Below are 22347 nucleotides of genomic sequence, written 5' to 3'. Positions count from 1 at the left end.
ATGGCGATTGATATTACTACAAATAATTACTTAACTAAATTATTATTGCTAAAATTGTTTGAAAATGAATGTTTTGTTGAGACTAAGTGGAAGTAATTTCAAATGTTATTTTTAAAGGGAGATGCTGTGGTGGGAAGTGGGCGTCCGTTATTGCAAAATTACGTCCGCGATGTTTGCCTTTTTTCGCGAGTTTGGTCTTCGAACTGTTCTGGTTCACTTTGGTCCGTATATTTCAGAGTGACATCTGGAAAGATTGAGATCATACATTAAATATGTGCTCTTAATTATAATATCATATTAAATATGATAAAGCATTTAAACAGTGACAATTTCACGAGAAGATTTTTTGAAAGTAATTTTTTATTTACGTCTAATTATATTATTATATATTAATATTTGGTCGCTTATGACGAACACTTTTGAAACTTGTGTTTATTTTTGCTTAAATAATTATGTACCACATACGATAAACATAGCCATATTGTGTTTTAATTATATAACGTAGCTATACAAACATGTGTTACGTAAGAATAATTTCCAAGATACAAAAAAAAATACTCATTGTAATAACCGCTCGATATGTTAGTAAGAATTCTAACACGAGATCATAATTGACCCAAGCTAATTACTTCCAGTATTTCTACCCTGCCAGAGATCTACGATATGTTATACGATTATACATACAGCTATAGTTCCTATGTTTAAACTTAATTAAGATAATCCATTCAACCAATTAACTCGGTAGTCCTTCACAGGAAATGCCAAAGAGAGCAACATATGTATAGTTTTTATTATAATTTTGAAATTCCAATTTCAAACTCGAATAGATTTTTTTTTATTAAAAAGGATTTATTAAAAAGGAAGGATTTAAAAAGGTCTAATTATGAACATGCAAATTCTCTTTTTAAATAAGTTCGTTATACCAAACTTCAATCACTAACTTACTTAAACCAAATTTCCGTATTACCTAGTATTTATAGAATTTGCGTGTATAGTGAGGAAAGCAAACATTATAAGTGAAAATTGTTTGGTAATTGACTTTGAAAGGCTTAAAGTGGAAGCGCCACAGATAATTGAAACATAATTGAAGACTAAAAATTTAAAAAAATATTGTAACTTTTATAATTTTAAACAGGTTATGTGTATATTCTTATCGTTTCCTCTACATTTTGCATATATCATCAACATCGATATATTAAATGTATGAAGTTATCATTTCGTTGAGAACTAGTCAACAAAGTATAAAGAGACTCGAAATACCTCCAAAAAAAGCCGAACTTTGACCTAAGTGCGATAACCAACTAAACTCACAAACCGTTGCTTTGTAAACATTTTAATATAAAACTATTTCAGTCATTAATGTTCATAATTTTGACAATAAATTTAAAGATTGAAATACGAACGTAATAATAATAATACACAAATACCTAACATAATTATTTAAGTTTCGTTCGTACAAACAAACATAAACATTACAAATAAAATCAATATAATGTTATAAAAATTATTTATAACTATGAAAATTTAATTCTTAGTGCAGTTAGTGTGCACGTGGGCCAACATTGCTCCTCCACTTAGACTACAGAAGACTATATACGAGCACCAATGAAACTTAAGTGAAGCTTTTAATACACAAAGCTTACAATATTGATTGGCCTTTAGCTTTTAATAGGGCTTTCGTAGCAGAAGGTAATGGTTATTACCAAGATGCATACTTGGCACTTTCGTGATAATTTTCAAAATTTAGTTATTTATTTTTAATTTAAACTTAGCTAGATTGGGTAAGTGTTTTTTTTACGTTAGCTCAATTTATTGTGCCGTTCTGGTTTGTAAATTAACTAGGAAGTTTTGATCCACAGATATTAACAAATGTAAATATATTTTTTAGCATTGGCTAAACTGATTTATTCTGAACACAATGCAAATATGATCATCAAATCCACATATTAAAAAAAAATACGTATTATAATGACATATTAAAAGTTTTTTTTCTTTTAGAGTTATTTAAATACGTGATTTTTCTATTATAAAGGAATTTTGGTCGTATCCTAGTAATTATTGTAATACTGTCAAGACCGAAGAAATCTGAAATACCAATTAAATAATCATATAGTCATATTTTACCGTCCTCTTCCCTCTTGTATGCTCTTCCTAGTCTTGGACCAAACCACATCGCCGTGCTGTCCGTCTCTGCTTGAGGTTCGGAGAAAATCTGCCGCTTGACAAACGGGTTTCGTCGACCAAGCAGCATGTTTTCAAGTGGGGATAATTGGACCTCTGAACGAAGTGGATCGATTCTGCCGACTCGTGGGAAAGCGTATAGCTGTCGTTTTATTTGATCACCATCTGTTGTGTGTAAGTATAATTTAGAATGGTTATTTTTAGGTTTACCTTAAGTTTCCCATTAACGGCTTTACCTACAAATTGTGTTGTTAAGGAATGATTAGTTAAACAATGCTGCATCTCATTTTTTTCTAGTGGCACATCAATTGTGGCAAAAAGAGAGAAGCGAGTATGGCTAAGAGAAATGTCCGATCGCTTTCAGACAGATTCTAGATTCTTTGGCAAAGAATTTACAAATGATAATTAAAATAATTAAAAACTCTACCACTATGCCAACTTATAATAAATATTAAATTTATAACATGTAAGAAAATATTTGAAGCTGTGTTAAAAATCTAAAACAGATTTAAATTTGAAAATACTTACCTAACAAGTCGTTGGTCGGAACTTGCCAAGTGCGATGCGACGCACGACCCACCCTTGGAAAGGGATATAGGTTCAGGACGCCATCACGACGTAGCTTCGCACTGCTGTCTGCAAAATAAAAACAAATTATACCTTACATATTCCTTAACCTAAAAAATTAAGAGCAGTTAACTTAGAACACGTGATGGTTATAATATTTTTGCGTTCGAAACGTTCCACGTTCAGCGTTATTTACAATCAAATCTATTTTATTCATAGTAAACTTTATTATGAAGCATTCTTGAGATACCTTCAAAAATGTTCAAAAAAAATTTCAAAAACGTCCTTTATTTAAATTGTCTTTTTTAAGTACGTTTCTTAGTAACGTTCCTGTTGTATCTCTATTACGTGTATAAGAAAAGACGGTGAAAAACCTGAACCCAAGAATCTTGAATGCAGTACCGGCAGCTTATTACATCTTTAATTGAATCTCGTTAATAGAAAATTTAAGTATCGAACTAGTTAACAAACATAATCAAATACCAAGATTTTTTTTGTAATATAAAAAAATTACATATCGAGCCAAGGTAGGTTCAAATTTTAGACCAACAACCCACAGTAACAATTATAATCACAAAATTAAAACTATAAACTTTTTAACCAATCGTGGAATATCGATACACTATGTATCTATCTATATCCACCAAATCACCAAAACAGCCCCTAATAGCAATGTGACTCCCAACTTACCTGTTGTTTTTATATTCATACTACGAACTTTTTATTTTCAATCATTCGTAAAGAAAAGTTTTATGAGACCTTTGCCTGATATTATGTATATTACTAGAAAAGAAAATCCGAAACTAGTAAAAGCAAACTATATATAAATATTTATGTTCTGTGCATGTTTGTTTTGTCTTTCAATGAGTTCGATCTGTTAATTCTTTTAAATAATCAAAATGTTTTTTTTTTTTTAAAGTAAGTTTAGCGTATTATTTAATACATTGTACCTACATGTATTACTTATTAAGTGAATCATCATACATGATACACAGATGTATAAAAAAATATTATTATTATTTTTAGGTGGTAATTGGAAATACCAAAAAATCCATATGGTGGTAATTCCACTAATTAAATTTACTTTAAGCAAAACCGAAAGAAAGAGTTTCTAGTTAGTCTTTTAATAAAATTAAATAAATCGTTTTTTTTTTATTATTTTAGGATGACATACGAGCCTATGAACTATCTGGGTAAGTGGTTTACCGCCCTAACACTACCTGTGATAATTGCACGACGCAGATATAACGACTTCTTAATATGTGGTACCACTCTGATTTCGTGACCCTTATGTATTTGATTGATCGCATCAATGTTATCCAAAGCCAGTTCAGTCCAGTGCCAATTCCGATTTGAGCTATCAAAATAACAGATGAGTGGGTGGTACACCCCCTCCAAAAATGATTGTACAAAGCCAATATAAAATATGGTATTAAACACAAAGTACTCGCTAAATGTAGCTATATTTAGTAAGTAGCCTTGGATGAACTTTTTTTTAACTGAATTGCTGTTGAGCTTTAAGATTTATCTATATTATTCTTTATTATGTAACATTAACTTCTAATACTTAAGATATGTTGATTCATTTATAAAGTAGGTTATTCATGAATTACTAAAAAATATCTTTATGCATGCTCTATGTTAATTCATTTTTAAACCAAATTCAATTAGAATTGGATATAATATACTCATCAAACATACATGTATACAAACATTAGTAATTATTCACTTTTCATAATTTTATTTTTTATCTGTTGACAAAATCAATACGAGCTGTTTAATGTTGCCGCTTTTAAAAATAATTTGACGTTAATTTATAACAAAAGTAATTGATATTAACAGTATTAAAAATATATTTATTTATTAAACTTAGTTTTATCAATTAAAGATCAATTTAAATATATAACAGCGGTCTAAACTTGTACAATATAATAATACTACAACGTAATAGTTTGATAACTATATAAATTTGATTCCATATTCCCGTGCGTCGGTCCATTGAACATTTCATTTATGAAAGTTCCAACAATTCTAATAAACTAAGTTTTAGTGTGAACGTAATCAATAATTAAGTTTAGGAAACTTTATTCATTTCGTGATTCGTCTTTAAGTTTCTTGGAAGATACAATTCACAGATCAACTTAAGTTAATTGATAGTATAGTAGTTAAAATTATACGTTCTTTGTGTTATGTTCACGTGAGGCCTGTGACCTTCTGTTAAACATCTTATGGTGCGTCTTGTGGGCCAGGCAGACTCGAGTCATGTTTGACTCGTTACAGCAAACGGCATGACGCGCCTTATGCTATATTTACCGCAGCTTTATAGTAAAATTACGCAGACATTTTTAACCTTGCCGTTTCATAAATTTAAATAATTTGTAAAAATCACATTGGTAACCAAGGCATATTATTCGATAGAAGATTATATAGATGATAAAAAAGCGAGAGTTGGAGTTAATGATATATATAACATACATATATAATTGTAATTAACTAACATGACTGTATTTTTAGATGTAGAAAATGAGTAACTACTGTGTTTCTTGCCGATTCCTCTCGGTAGATTATACATTCTGAACCGGTGGTAGCTTTACTCTAAATAGTAAGTTAAATGACGATTCAAAAGTGCTTGTTCAAAAGAATTAAGTATATTTTGATATTGATTTCATTGGTTTTTGTACATCTTTGTGTACGCGAGGTCTATGCTATATGGTACATTTCGGAGTTATACTTTATACTTCATTGTACACTACGAAGAGAAAATAAGAAAATACAACATGGAGCCTTAATAAAAGAGGCAACCAACGGTGTAGGTTAGGATAGTTTATAGAATACTAGTTGTCGCCCGCGGCTTCGCTCGCGTTTTAGGGGTTGGTTGTCATGTGCTATGCAAAAAAGTAGCCTATGTCCTTCCTTTGAGTTCAAGTTTGCTTCATATCAAATTTAATCAAATTCGGTTCATTGGTTTGGCAGTGAAAGAGCGACAGACAGACTGACAGACAGAGTTACTTTCACATTTATAATATTAGTATATTAGTATAGATGAGGTGGGTGCTGCAGTAATAATAAATAAAATAACATTAATCTATATAACTAAAACTAATAAATAAATGTAAATACATAATACGCATTTTATATATCAATAAATAAATTACAATCAATACGTACAAAATTACAATAAGTACGAATATATATTATAGGTCCTCAAACATAACGAGAAATAGAAAAAGAAAAAAAAAACAAAAAAAAAGAAATTATTGATGATAAGACATTTGAGACAAAAGTAATCTTTTACAAGATTTAAAAAAAATAATATATATATATTTCAAAATAAATACATTATTAAAAGAACAAGAATATTTATATTAGTAGTAGGGCTGGGCTGGTAGGGCTTTGTGCACGCCCGCCTGGGTAGGTACCACCCATTCATCAGATATTCTACCGCCAAACAGCAGTACTCAGTATTGTTGTGTTCCGGTTTGAAGGGAGCTAGTGTAACTACAGGCACAAGGGACATAACATCTTAGTTCCCGAGGTTAGTAGCTCATTGGTGATGTAAGGAATGGTTAATATTTCTTACAGCGCCATTGTCTATGGGCGGTAGTGACCACTTACCATCAGGTGACCTATTTGCACGTCCACCTACCGATATTATATAAAAAAAAATTAATTTTAGCGAAACTTTGCTTGCTTTTGTTTATAAAAAATATAGGATAAACCTGGCGTTGCAAAAAACGCAGTCGCTGCGCATTAGCAATTATGTTCAAGTCTTGGATCGGTAAGGCATTCGACGCATTGCTCTAAGGGATTCTCGCCAGCAAAGTTACTGATGAGACGAAAACCTTTTTCAATATCGTTAACGTCCAAAACCCACTATGATAATAGCATGTGTTCCAAACAGATATCACACCGAAAGATACATTCATAACTAACTAAATAAGCTTGGAAATTAAAATTACTAAATTATAATTACCAATGGGTTCAAGGAACCCCATATCAAGTTATCAGCCCATACTATACTTACGGACGTAGCACTGTATGAATAAAATCCACGTTATATACAAAGTATATCTCTAAAAATCTACTAACGATTACACTTGCGTAAAATTTGTTCGTATAACCTATTCCAATGAAAGTAGGAAAAAAGTGAAAAAAACCATAGATTTACGTATTTCATGCGATTTGCTAATAACTCAGCTTTATTGTGCACTACTAAGAGTTTATGATTAATATATCTTTATTTATAATACAACACTATTACACTTAACTACTTATTTCCACTTTAAACTTACTTCCAAAATTCCGACTACAGTTTCGTTGACATTAAAACGCCATTTTTCGCAAATCCATAGTTAATATCATAGATTAATCAAGCTCTCGACGAATTATATCACGTCAATTTGCTGTCAAATGTTGTTTATTTGGTTTTTTTCCTGTTGCGGTTGGAATATAGTATAAAAAATTGTATATGAATTCGCTGTGCGAAGAAATCTACATGCTGACATATATTTTAACAGTAATTATGTCTTAAATTAAATTCAGTTAAAGAATTCATTGTCAATATTTGTCAAACGGCACCTGATAAAAATAAATTGGAACATCGACGTGGGTAAGCCCACGGTGATACCTACACAATAAAAACCGAGATTTAAATCCTGTTGCTTCGCAGCTTTTCATTTTGTATCCATTATTACGCCCATATTAAAGCGAAATCATTAAAATTGTTATGACTAGAAGCCTAGAGACTATACTGAGGGTTCAGTGGATGCATGATTCTTAATCGGAGACTGCCAGGAGCGTCCTTTCATGCAGGTGGTCTACTTTACTGCAGATATGTTGAAGCGTAAAAAATCTAAATATTCTTCATTCAAGTAAGCTCATAAAAACACTTTTAAATCATCGTGTTACAGTTAATTAAATAAAGCAATAACCGGTTCGGAAAGTAAATTCTACCGAGAAGAACCGACAAGAAGATCAGTAGTTTCTCTTTTCCACCATATAAAGCAGCCGTATATGGGAATCGAATATGACGCATGTTTTCATAGTGCAGTAGTCGGTGATAACATTGCTATTATTATTAAGGAAACACATCCTGAGAAATCCTGCATGCATCCTGGAAGAAGCTTTACCACATTCTTATTCACCCATACTGAATCGGCCTACATTCAAAGTTTAAAGGATTTGCTCAGTTAGTAGGACTTCGAAAATAAACTATATCAGTTTTTTTTTTAATATATTTATAATAATTAACCATTCATTTCCTACAAAATACATTCGTGTTTTAAGAAAAAATTAATATTATCATAATATTGGCACCGCTGTAGCTAAAAGGCTCTTGTCTCATTTGTTTTCTTAAATTTAAATAATCCTGCGCCTTAATTTTAAACACAAATAGCATTAATTCAAATCTTTGATAAGAGCCTTACTGCACATAAGTATTCTCTTATGATATGATTTTAAATGTAATTAATTTGAACGAGTATATCAGATACTAGTGTAGTATTAGTATTCGAATGTCTAGACGAATTTCATTAGCATTAGCAGCCCGTAAATGTCCCACTGCTGGGATAAAGGCCTCCTCTCCCTTTGAGGAGAAGGTTTGGAGCATATTCCACCACGCTGCTCCAATGCGGGTTGGCGGAATACACATGTGGCAGAATTGTACACATATGGCAGAATTTATACACATGTGGCAGAATTTGTACACATGTGGCAGAATTTTTACACATGAGAGACGAATTGATCATGTTATTATTGGTAATCAGCTTCTATGCCTGTTTTTTGGTTTAGATTTTTTTTATTTGACAGATTTTTTTATGCTGGTCACCATCGTCAAAAGACAGTTAGTACTATAAAACATTCTGTACTCAACAAATACGTCTCCATAACTGGTATATGCCTAGTTTGCCCCTCCTGGTTGTAAATTGTAACGACACCAGTACTCTCCTTTATATTAATACAAAGTATGTTTATTAATTTTTGTATTTGTAAATTTTGAATATGGCAACATTATATTACTTAATATACTACAGTACAATCTAATTGCCGTTATCTTTTTAGTTAGAGAGACATATGTATCTTTCGTCTTCATACATATATCCTACTTCTGATTCGTAGGTAGCAAGCTAACGGTACCTTCTGAATTGCGTCTCTTAGTTATTTCTACTATTCGTAAGTAAAACGAATCATTTCTTTATTTAATCGCCTATATATATTTTAGCACATTATGCCGAAACGACCGCGTGTTGGTAACATAAAAGTTTTCAATATAAATTTATTGGAAAAGCAGCTATAACTGGTTTAGATCTTGAAAATAATTATTGACAATATATCATTACAAAAAAAATATTAAAATATAAAGTACTTACGATATGAGCTGGCAACAACTGATGCTAGCAGTAATACCGAGAAACACAATCTGGCTACGGACTGCATTTTTTCTGTGGACAACAAATTCTTTTAAAATAATAATCATCTACATATATCTATGTATATAATAACATAGGTCAATGTGGTTCAATTTACAGAACAGCGTAACTTAAGCTCCTTAGATACCGCGTAAAGATGCAGGCTTAACGATAGAAGTCAGAAGACATGTTTATCGACAAATAAGCGATAACTGGAAGGCTTACTGGCAAACATCCACCTCATAATAATTGTTAATTTCGAAATACAGAAGTATAATGCTTCCGACTTCTAAACTCCAAGCAGCTATTGAATTTTTCTCGACGAAAAGCAAAACAACTTTTACCGTACTGACCAAACATTTAGGAACAAAAGCTATTAACAACTTGTCACTTTATCGCCATCGAATCGAAAAGTAATCGTTGCCATTCAGACGTTATCTTTTTTTTTTATATTGGACAACATTACATACGTTACTCTGATCTCAATGTAAGTAGCTAAAACACTTGTGTTATGGAAAATCAGAAGTAACGACGGTACTACGGTTATCTATTCTCCTAACAAATTACACGTACGTACCATTACAAAATACTACATTCGATCCCCAATTGCTTAAATATGAATCGATAACGAATTGTTTACACAAGATATATTCCAAATATCTAAACGATCAAGAGAAATGCCCAAAAAAATATAAACCGTCTTTTGTTTTCGTACGATCTGATGATACATTATTTTGGATATTTTATCAACATAACGTAACCGCACTTACAATGTATGAAAGGCGAATCTATTATAAGAAAAGAACCGTTATTTGAAATTGGAACAATTCATAAAACATAAGACAAGATTAAGTCTTGTTATGAATTACGCCTACAATAACTTAAGGAACGTAATTAGTTAGTAAGAATAGCTTTAAATAATTAATGAAAAACGTATATTATTTTGTTTATAAATAAAAGATGCAATAAATATCGTAAATTTTATTATGCGAAATGAATTTAATTGTTAATACGTGGTCAAATGACGAAAATATCAATTAAAAAATAAATAAATACGGAAGCAAGTTATCAGTCTGTGCTTATTAGAATTAAACGATTGAACCGATTTTAACGTAATTATACATAAATGTAAACATGAGCAATGAGGCCCATGTTGTGAGAAAGGTCTTGGAGCATAGATGTGGATGGACATAGAGGTAGGGGGGTTAAAAAGAATGTTACTTGTGAGATGACGTCGACAGAGAAGTATTGAAGAAAAAGACATACTGCCCCGACCTCAAGTAAAAATTGGGATGAGGTCAGGAGGATTTTTAGTAATGTAATGTAACCTGAATTTGGATAAACAGATAGTCAAATAAGTTACAAAGAGAATACGTGGACAGTTTTGTGTGGACCAGGTTACTAATATACTGATTATTTTAAATACACTCACTCACTCGTTCGCTCTGGGAGATTTCTTTCGGCTCACGAGAGTTTGATGAGCCTGCAAGAGTACAATTTGGTATTCGTTTAACTAATTACGTCGGGCTTACACATATTAAAAAAAAAGTAAAGTTAATATCAAATTGTATATGTTAAAAACAAAAAAAACTTTTGATACAATTTAAAGGGCTGTTCCCACTATCGACGTTTTTGCTTTTATTGGCTCCCGTGGAAGTCGAAGAAGAAGAAAGTGATGATCGTAAGAGACCCGATGGACTGACATTCCCTAGGAACGAGAACGGGCCCTAGTGTGGGTTTCTATATGCGTTGACACGATACGCCCGTTTCATTTTTTGCCCAGAGAATCGGAATTCAACGGGAATTATAATTTGTTATGTAACTATTTTGAATAATACTATATACCTACATTTTTGGATGCATGATCCAACTGCATGTGTTTTAACGCCAAATACGAAAAGGAATTTAAACTGTGTTTTGAATCCGCAAACTTTGCTTAAAATTTGTTCAAACCACTGGGCCATGTCATCTCAAAAAGATCATAGCGGGATTTAATTGTATACCGCTGTTAGTTTATGAATTACATGACAATCTCGTTCCGGCAAACAATCTGGATGAAAAATAAAATACGTAAAAAAATTCACTCGCTAAATTAACTTAGCCAGGAATATTTCTTTGAATTGTAACAGGACTTAATAATAATTTTTATTTAAACGTCAAAGATTGTGTAACATCAAATTATTTTAGTTTTAAAGACGGAATATTTTTACAATTTCTCGTTTAGCTTAATCTAAAGTACGTGTGTACTAAATTTGGTGCTAAATTTGAAGCCATTGCCAAACGGTGTGCAAAATTTTGGACACATGTTGGTATTTGTTTGCAAACTAACATTCTCTATTTTTCTAATCGGCTTGTTGTTAACAACATTTTCTATAATTTCCCGCGTAAAAGTTTATCATATTTCATAGGATATAACAATTTCCAGGTTTAAATTGTTGATATAGCCCTTATAATAGTAGGTTGTAATTGCATAAAGTCCATTATCAAAAGACATATATATTTTTTTATATTTATACCTAAAAGGACCAACGTCAATTCTGGTAAAACAGGTTTAAATAAGGGCTCAAAATGAAGACTGCTTAATACATTTAGTTATATAAAATATATAATTAGCTTGACTGGCTAGATATTATAAATATTTAAGGAGTGATTTACTTTGATTTTCACTTGATGCAATTAAATATGTCATTTTTGTAGTGGCTACCACTACCCATAGACATTAGTGCCTTATGAAGTTGTAACTGTCTTTAAATAACCTATACGCCACCAACCTTGCGAACTGGTGTGTTATGTCACTTGTTACTGTAGTTACGCTGGCTCACTCAACCTTCATACCGAAACACAACAATACTAAATATTGCTGGGTAGGTGGGTAGTACCTAACCAGACGGGCTTGCATAAAGCCCTACCACTAAGTTAAGTGTAAAATAGTTGATTTTTAAATTTAATCTTAGAAGAGGATTCCTATTATTCCTTGATTATTTTTTGTCATTTGTTTATCATTGGAATATATTTGTGTAAATTAATTTAAGATATTACACTTTTGATTCTAATAATTGGAGCGCGTAAAATATAGATATTAACGATGGGACCTCGTCATATAAACTCAAGTACTAACTCGCTCACTAAAATGTTACACTTAAAAACATCGACCCTAACATTTTACTTTCGTTATAAATAATTAATATAAAATAATATAAAAAACACGTATGATAATTAATATATTTACGTATTTTTAGCCGATTCCAAAAAGAAGGATGTTAGTAATTCGACACTGTTTTTTTTTTAAATAAATTTTGGAACAATAAATTGTTTACGAGTCAGTAAAGTAGCTTTCAACTATACAATAACAATTTAATAATACTATTGTCAAAATAAAATTTGATTAATTCCATTTTCAAAATTAGAATTAAGATGTTTTTTGTGTGTAAAACCTACGTGCAAAAATAATTTAATTTATTGTGGTCTTTTAAATTCTAAAGTCATTTTTTAATATTTTCTTTTTTTTTTATATTTTAAATAATACAAATATTAGACAAAAACAAATACCGTTTATGTGTGCTAACACAATTGCTAATATATATAATTATAATATATATTTTCATAGATTTTTACTAAAAAAATAGTTTAATAAACTTGAATTAGTTGCCTTCTTATTTTTTTAACTGAAATATATCGATGAAGGATATATATATATAAAAGTGTAACGTGTAAGTTGTACTCACCTCAACGTCCACCACCTGTTGCCTGAATGCTGAAAAGCGCTTTGAAACCCAGTTTATATAGAACGCGACGCCCGCGCGAAAGCGTTTCCCAAACTTCCTTACGTAACTTTCTTATGATTGGTTAAGATACATACAACATCTATTTATATAGTATTTTAGCGTCCGTTTTAATTTACTTTATATTTTGAGTTATAAATATCATTCTGAATTTTTTTAGGTAGGTTAAGAAACTTGGCTTGTACATTCTATAAGTTTTTTATAATTACATTGCACAGTGGTTTTTTTTAATATTATATCCGATTACCTTCGTAAGTTTGTGACATCATTTCGATTTAACAGTTCTTCATAAAATAATAAACACATACATATAATTAATGATAATAATTATAAGAACTCTGATATCTTATTTATGATAATGTTTTATAATTCTGATTGTAAGATGTCCTTTTGGATTTGCTGCAGTGACCATTCTCAAATGCGACTAGTCAACAGCATAAGTAAAGGTAAATACAATCGTACTTTCTAATTTTTCAAACCCCGTAGGGATCGTTTACATATATACATAAAACATAAGAAAAATCTAATTAAAGGTTCATTTATTCAAGTTAAGAATCATCGAACACACTTTTTAAATATATATTTTTTATCAAAGTATAAAAAATCTTGAAATCAATTTTGGTTATTAATTGTTTACAGTTTGAGCATCACTGTTCCATGCGGTGAGGAATCACGTCGCAGTGCTTACAGATAATTCATTTACATCCCGGGGTAACTATTTCCAGGACCTGACCGACGATGACCCATCTCTTAACACAATATCTGGCTAATATGAATTGTATAGCTATGGCCATTTAACTAAACTCGAAGCTGGTAATTTATATTTAATAATAAATATAATTATATTCTTCATTTAAAAATAAATATATATATTATTAAGAATTACTATTTTCTCTCTTCAACTAGGCTAGGCTAGGCTAGTTTTTCCTAGGATCAATAGAAATCAGAATCGAACTAGCGACCATCGTATCCTTGCTTATACATAATTAGGTACATTATATTCTTTTAATTATTATATTAATTTTTAATTATTATAAATTGGTTCATCAAGTGACAACATACCATCGCATGTGGTCACCATTGTCGTTAACAACCTAATAACCATTCCTTACATCGCATTGCGTAAGATCTTGTATGTGATACTAACATCACGGTTTTTATCATAGACAACATCTGATGATACATATCCAGACGGCCTTCCATAAGTCCTACAATTAAGTACCATCAAGTTATAAATATAGATTCTACTGAGGATTATTGACAATAAAATCAATAATTACTTTCTTAATTCATTAATATATATGTACATGTTCTATCTACATAACCATTTCGGTTCAAAGATTAACTTTAAGGAATATTTTTTTACTATCTGTGGAAAAATAAAAGTGAATATTTTCCTTGTACTGTATTTAGACAACCAAAACAAAGTGTATCTTTAATTTCCCCATTTTCAAACTTCATTCTTTATTGTGATTATATTATTTCATTATCCGTTACGACTGTTACTACACTGGCTTACCGTTGGCATGGTATCGCATTGAGATGTCCATGTAATGTTAGTTATTGCAATTTGTTTAACACGTAACGGAATGTGATGTCTTCACTGCCAATGTCCAATGTCTTACTCGCATAAGTAGTAAATTAAAATAAAACAAAGCTGTTTAATATTAACTGCGCCAAGGTATAAGGGGGTACCTCTTCAAACTTTCGGATGAATTCTTACGGGAATAAGTGTATTAATAAGATCCATTAGAGAGATTGTGTCTGCTTAAATTTAATTACCTAATTGTTAGTACACTTTTATAAATGTATAAAATAAGAGTTTTATTTTACACTAGACGAGAATAATATAGTTCTTTAAATATATATATATTTTGTATCAAGCTATCCGATAGTTTGTTCGCCATATTTTATATATTTCAGAAACCTTTACGCGAGAGCTGTCACTGGCGCCCAATGTGGGGCAGTGTAACGGGAAAGATAAAAATACTAATAAATTGAAAATGAAAGGTTTCCAAATTACATTTGTTGAACAAAGTAGGTTAATAAAATAAAGATGTGTTAAGGTACTACTACGTAAAGTAGAAGATCATACTTGTACATACCTATTTTTACTTTGCCAAAATGTGCAGCTATGCAGAGATACTCTGCTAACTCAATTCTGGTTGGGTACAGTTTGACTTGTTGATTGATTTCGATAAGAAAAAAAGCATGCAGTAGTTTATCCTCATATAATTTGACAATGAAGGAACCATGACTTAATAAATATCCCACCGTGCCGAGACCCAAGTGATAGGGATTCTAATGAAACCTTATATAAACACAAAACAAACTTTTACTCCTTTCAGTCATTAAATCTTTTGTGACACAATGTATACATACAGTTCTACAACAAGATCCCAGAAAGCGTTCAAAATGCCTCTGTTGCCTAATAAAAAAAAAGATGTTAAGGAACGCTTGTGTGCGAAAGGTTAGTATACAATTAGTGAGTTTATGATTGACACAAACCTTGGGAATGAAACGATCGCTATTTCTCTTCATATTTAATATATGAAAATAATAAAATTAACAAAAAAAAAAACGTGACAATAAATAAGTAAGTGTAATGCTTCTACTTTGAAAAAAAGAATTTGAGTTTGAGTTCGACTTTATACTAGCTAAACTTCGCTTCGCTGACGTGGAAAGTATATGAAGAAAATGCTTCCTAAACTTGTACACAGTCCCTTATCCCCAACATTACTGAAAAAGTTTCCTATGTGAGCAAATTTAATCACAATCAACTCCTTGATTTAACCGTAAAAGCGTAATAGACAGACAGAGTCAGTTTCGCATTTTTAATAGCAGTAAACATACTGTACAAAAGCTAACAATAATGAATCTTTATGTTAAAATCATTTTATTCAATACATCTTTACAGTACAGGAAATAGTGATAGGTAAAGATAAAAAAATATATAAAAAATACGTTTATATAATGATTATTGAATATATTAAGTTAATAAACTTGATTTTCTATAAAGAATATTTATTACAGTATTCTTTAATCCAGTATTGTGTATTTTTTCTACGATATTGACCATCATGAATTTATTCTTAAGTAAATAGTAAGATATAATTTGTTTATTTTTTTTACGTAACACAAAAACTGGCTCCATTAATTTCCATAAATAACAGAACAGGGTTTCTGTTTCATAAATATACGTCGAATGAAACCGATCCCACGTTGATGTTTTCTCTGTTCGTTATATGAAAACAAAAAAATAGACGACGAATGTACAGCGAATGACAGTACGTGTGTGTGTACAGTACGTCCAGAAGTACAATAAATTTCGACTCTAGGATTTACAAATAAATTTTCGAAAACTTATAGACAACTAGCTGATAACGCGTCTTTACCCGTGTAAAATTTATAAAACTTCATAGTACATTATACATATACAGTCTGTTTGGTAAAAATTGCATAAATATTATTTAAGTTACCAATTAGTGAAATTATAATGAGTTTTATAATCCTTATTCGAAAAATGTTTGACTCCCCATACAAACTTCCATCCTTTTTACACACCCTTAAGGAATGATTTTCGTAATATAAACTATGTTCTTTCCCGGCCTCAAACTATCTCCATGCAAAATCTCATCTAAATCGATTCAGTGGTTTAAGCGTGAAAAGGAAACATACAAGACAACAGACAGACAAGGTTACTTTTGCTTTTTTTATATTAGTAAGTATTCACCGACATCTCTATTCCAGCTCTATTCTTCAGACAACATACTAAAATAAATGTACAACATTATGATAATTTTATGATAGAAAATGTTGGTTTAAGTAATTTAATGAATTTTATTTTAATACGTAGGGTTGATCTCGCTATAGAGTTAGTAGTACTGGGTATATAATAACTTAAATAGTTTGGTTATGAATACCGATTTTTAGACATTTTAAAATCGACTTTCCGGAGACCGTAATAAAACGAATACCACGAATTATCATTCGGTTACCTTGCCCTTGAATTTGGGGTGAATGTACTGTGTGAAAACAAGAAAAATAGGTTTCGTGCCTGATACAATTACTCTTCGGTGCATCCCCTTGGTTTCGTGTTCGATTGATAGAAGTGCTTAACAATAAATACCTTTGTAGTTACGTCTATTCTATTATCCTGAAACCATGGCACCTGAATACTGGTACTCAAAAAGACTTAAAATAACGCATGTGCGAATTTTTATTGATTATTATTTTTTTTTAATAATGGGATCGTTTTTCCGGAATGCAGTGTTGTGTTGACCCACTCTGACTCAACTATCTATACAGTAAAATATTATATTAAGCAATTTAATGGAATGAGTAAACATTATTTTTATTTTTACTAAAAATAAAATCATTAAAATTAAATTTAAAATAAACCATTCGTGATATGTCTTCATGATTTCGCTAATAATATTGCTTGATATTTGCAGTTCCGAATATCAATAATGGTCGTCACATCACTGTCATAGTTCACTACAGTTGCGCTTGTACGCTTTGTTTGAATATAGTGTAATTAATTTATCCCGTGGGCGACAGGAAACTGAATTAGCTGGCATTTCCGTTTTCAGTTAACTTAGAAGGGGTGTTAGATGTAACCAGTGCGGTCCTTACTAACGGTTTGATTTACCAAAAACAAATAATAATAAAATATAGTCAGTTTAAGTAAAAAAGAAAATATATTTTCAAACTCTCACTACTATAAATATATAAACATTTATATATTAATTTTTGGTTATCCTATAATGAATTTAAGCAGCAAGCAATATAAGCTTTCATTTCATCTCAATTTTGACCAATCCTTTCATAGTGATATAGTATATAGTAACAGCCTGTAAATTTCCCATTGCTGGGCTAAGGGCTCCCCTCCCTTTGAGGAGAAGATTAGGAGCTCATTCCACTACGCTGCACCAATACGGGTTGGTGGATACAAATGTGGAAGAATTTCATTGAAATTAGACACAGACACAGCCGAGCACGAGATAAATTATAAACACAAATTAAGCTCATGAAAATTCAGTGGTGCTTGAACCCATAAACCCATCACACACATCTTTAATATATAGCAAAACTTTAAAAAAAGCGTAAATGTATGAAAGTAAAGACATGGATTTTTATATTATTTCTACAGTTGTTTTTAGAATATCTATAATATTATCGTATGTTATATATGATTATTGCAATACATATTTTTATTTATATTAAAGACATTTTTTTATTAATTTCATTATATAAGCTGACTTGCGAATTGGCTACCTGGGAGTAAATAGTGGTGACCATTATCACCTATAGACATAAGTACTGTAAGAAGTATTAACATCCCTTACTTCGTAAATACGCTACTAACTTAAGGAAGATATTTTGTCCTATGTATATGCTGGCTCAATCATCCTCCAAACTGGAACTCGACGATATACCGCATTTGGCGGTAAAATTTGTTAAGTCCAACCACGAAGGAAATCGATTAACGAGTTATTATTATATTATCTATTTATTAATTGGTTCCTTTTTTTTTAATATATTCAATCGAGTTTACAACCAATAGTAAGATTTCGTTTCTATGTATAAGCGTTGCATCGCTTTGTGGCGATACGATAACTTATTTACAAACATCTATCTTGTGAAATGTGCCCTTAGTATATACATACATATAAAAAAAAAATTTGATCTGTTCATTCATGAACTTTAGTGTTGTTACACACGACAGTTTATTTTTTTTAATTTATTTAAAAATTAAAACTTTTAAAGTATTATAAGGAATCAATATATTACTTTCGTAGAGTATTCATCTCAAATACTCCATGACTTGATAATTGTGTTCTTAATGTACTATGACTATGCCTACAATTAAATTTAAAAAAATTATAGATTTAAATTGATAACAAGAAAACATTTCCCAGTGGATGGGACACGAGGCTTTCGACTGAATACCACATTCTCGTTTTTGCACATCGAACCTGCGACCTTCACTAGACGACCGACAGCTACGCTATTGACGCTTAAATTACTGATGGCCATGTCGTGCGATGCCACAATCTATGTCACATAGACCTCGTCACATTATAGGGGAAATACGTTAAGGGTAGAAGTCGGGGCTGAAAAAGCTTTAAGCGGCCAGCTGGCCGTTTTCAGTTGAAATGCTTGGATCTTTGATTTTTACAGAAGATACGTTTCATATTAATGTTAAGAGGACACATTATTTTGTAGATTCATTATTTTTATTTTTATTCATATTCAAACGTGAACAGATAATTATATTATTAAGAGAATAAGGGACATGTCGTCAGCGTTTTTATAGATTTTTTGTTAAATAATTTATCATTAGAGTGGTCTCGATTTTTAACAGCTAGAACTCGACCTTCGTCCAAGCTTCCACATAATATTTTCGAGGCTAATCAGCATCAAGACCTAACAGAACCGGCATATCAATACGAGTGAAGACCATTCCGGAGATTAAACTTAAAAATTATTAAGTTATTTTCAATTCGTAACCTTACCTTTTTTTATACTTCCTTATTTAAACAAATTTTCATGAACAACTCTTTTTGAATACCTGAATATCCTTACATTATAATGAGGCGACTTTATAAATTGTCAAAAAAAATATGAATTGTTCATAATCTATAAATCTCCTTAGATTAATTATAAAGTAACGGTTCTAAAAATTACCCAATGCATACTTTAATAAGTTATATATATAAATAATACTTATATAGAATTGATATCATTAATGTTAAAAATAAATTGCCCTCCTCGCGTTTCCCTCCGACAAGAAGGATTGCGTGGTATTGTGTAAATATTTCAATATATCAAATTATATTTTACGTAAGACGCTCATGTTAAAATATTGACTATTCTCACGTGTACTTTATCCTTGATACATTGCAAATATTCCCAAAATTGTGTTTGTATGTCTGATGACAATCGCCCGTAATAAAATTTCTTACATTGAAAATATTTGTTCAATCTTTTCCTTATTAGGTTAAATATTTAGAAATTATCTCACTAATCATCATCTAAATTTATCTCTAATTAAATAAGAAGGATTGTCATTTATATTTTATTTAAATAGAAAGTGGACAACTGATATTAATTAATTATATCTAATACAGTTTTAATGAAAAAAAAGGGAACGGAAACTTGTGGTAAGTATAAGAGCCAGTGCAACAGGAACAGGAGACATAACATCTTAGTTCCCAAGGTTGGTGGCGCATTGGCGACGTAAGGAATGGTTAATATATTTTACAGCGCCATTGTCTATGGGCGGTGGTGATCACTTGGCCCATATGCTCGTCAACCAACCTATGCCATAAAAATATAAAAATAATATATTGTAACATTTGTATATCATTATTACAATCAGCTCTCATTCGTCCACTGCTGGACATCATTGGATTCAATCATTAGAGAGCTCAAACCTGAACCCAACCTTCGTCTCTTATCTTCCAAACGCCACCATCCATTTTGCTTATGTCGTCATTCTATCTAGCCTGATGCTTTTTCTCACCAGGCAAAACGTCTGTCACCCTTCGCCTTCGGAACTGGTAAAAATGGAACTGGTTTTATGGTGGTTACTTTAATTATTAATCTCATAAACTTATTACCAATGTGATCTTTAAAAAAATGTTCAAGCATCACTGTTATTACTATTGTGTTCAGTGTTCTTTAATTCGTGTCCTAAGTTGTTGCAACTAAGTGCAACCAGGTCACCATATTAGGTTGCAAGGTTGTTGTTGGTCCGCGTCATAGCTCTGTCATTACGAGATAAGCGTAAGATTCAAAATGTTATCTTAAGCATTATGGAAAGGGCGGTAAAACATTCAACGTAATTTTACAAATGCTACACAAAAAATAGTTAAAAGCATTCAGAAAGATGTAGAATTCGTAGAAGTATCTTGTTTTATATATTATGAAATATAACAGATTTTTATGTCTAGCCTTTATATTTCGGTGGAAATGTAAATCTTACATCGTAATGAATAATTTATATTGTGTCTTGTAAATTGAGAATGAGTGCCGAGATCGTCCGTGCGTGGTCATATTAAATGGATCAAGATTATTTATTTTTATTTGCCTATATTTGCGCGTGCGGACATTTATTATTAGTAAAGGGACTGATGAATTATAAGATTTTTTAAAATTTTCTTAACAGAATTTTAAACAAGGGGGTTTTATATGCTTCAACATTTTATTTAGGATTTTTTTTTAATAAAAAGTAATGTTATTTATGGTGACATCGTTGACTTGATTTGTTACAAAATAATACTTCACCGTAGTTTTGCTTCGGTAATATCCATATTGTAATTTTAATATTTTTTTAGAATTTTTCAATTTTATACCAAACCATATTAGATAATTAATATTGGCTGAATAGCGCCTTATCTGTACTTTATTAAGCGATGGAGCAGAATGAGACATAGTCTGTGAGACGCAATGGGGTGATTTTCATTAACTTTGCATATATTATAAATTCATTGACACAATTACTTTCCTTGTAAAACAAGTTACGATGCAGTATTAAATTATATCGCTTTGTACATTTTTAATTTTTTTTAATAATATAGCGATATTTTTATACTATGAAGACTTTATGAAAGTTTATCCGGATATGTGCCCCATGATTGCTGATTGGTATCAGTAATATTACCGTTAAACATTAATAATTTGTATTGAGCTAAAAATAACAACTACTGAGTTTCTTACTGTTACTCTTTAGTATAATTTACTTTCCGAACTCTTGGTAGCTTAACACATACTGTAACATGACGATTCAAAATTACTTTTATGAGCCAATTTGATTAAAGATTAGTTTGAACTTGATTTATGATAAAGTCGACGAGATTTAGTGAAAGAATGTTGGACTCGTCTCGAAAACAGGCACCTTCTTATTTCATCGTCGAGGGGCGTCTAATAGACGGCGATTAAGGTGCAGGCCAGATGAGGTATCTGGGCCCGATCTTTGATGGAAGACGGAGCTTCGGTCAGCACTTTGTCCAACTGTGCCCGAAGCACATCGGAATGGGCGCCGCTAGTTTTTTAGTGGGTATACCGATAAGTTGGTGCGCACCAGGCGTTCTCAGCATCGGTGAATCTCACATACCCTCCCACTACGGCTGGGGGAATCGTTTTTCCGGCGAAAAAAAAGATAAAAATGCATTATATTTGGTCACTGAAAATAAAAGGGACAAACACACAACCAAATTCTACGTTAATGCAAAATTTTATGGCATTTATTTTAATTGTGTACATACTCATTTTGTTATTGAATTTATTTAAAAAGCATAGAAAAAGGTTTCAGGAAAAATATTCGTGCACCTTACAATCCGATAAATTGAAGATCATCAAATATCAAAAAACTACTTTTACTTGGAAATGAAGAGATTTAAAAC

General features: G+C 31.1%; 1 protein-coding gene across 1 annotated transcript; it reads right to left on the bottom strand.

The window, feature by feature from the left end:
• Window positions 1–9183, bottom strand: LOC125072440 (CAPA peptides-like). The gene is made up of 4 exons (XM_047683069.1): window positions 9117–9183; window positions 2710–2817; window positions 2125–2346; window positions 1–244 (listed from the first exon to the last, which is right to left on the bottom strand). The coding sequence occupies exons 1-4, from the start codon at window positions 9181–9183 to the stop codon at window positions 159–161; spliced, it is 483 nt and encodes a 160-aa protein (XP_047539025.1). The 3' UTR covers window positions 1–158.
• Window positions 9184–22347: the final 13164 nt, after the last annotated feature.

Source organism: Vanessa atalanta, chromosome 21 (assembly GCF_905147765.1).
Source record: "Vanessa atalanta chromosome 21, ilVanAtal1.2, whole genome shotgun sequence".
Taxonomy (NCBI): Eukaryota; Metazoa; Arthropoda; class Insecta; order Lepidoptera; family Nymphalidae; genus Vanessa; species Vanessa atalanta.
This window is presented reverse-complemented; position numbering and strand designations above follow the sequence as displayed.

Excerpts from the sequence above, each read along its gene's own strand:
- LOC125072440 (XM_047683069.1), bottom strand. The coding sequence starts at position 9,183 with ATGCAGTCCGTAGCCAGATTGTGTTTCTCGGTATTACTGCTAGCATCA. Across the intron at positions 2,347-2,709 it reads TCCGACCAACGACTTGTTAG|ATGGTGATCAAATAAAACGA; the intron begins GTAAGTATTTTC and ends TACACACAACAG. Across the intron at positions 245-2,124 it reads ATACAAGAGGGAAGAGGACG|ATGTCACTCTGAAATATACG; the intron begins GTAAAATATGAC and ends CAATCTTTCCAG.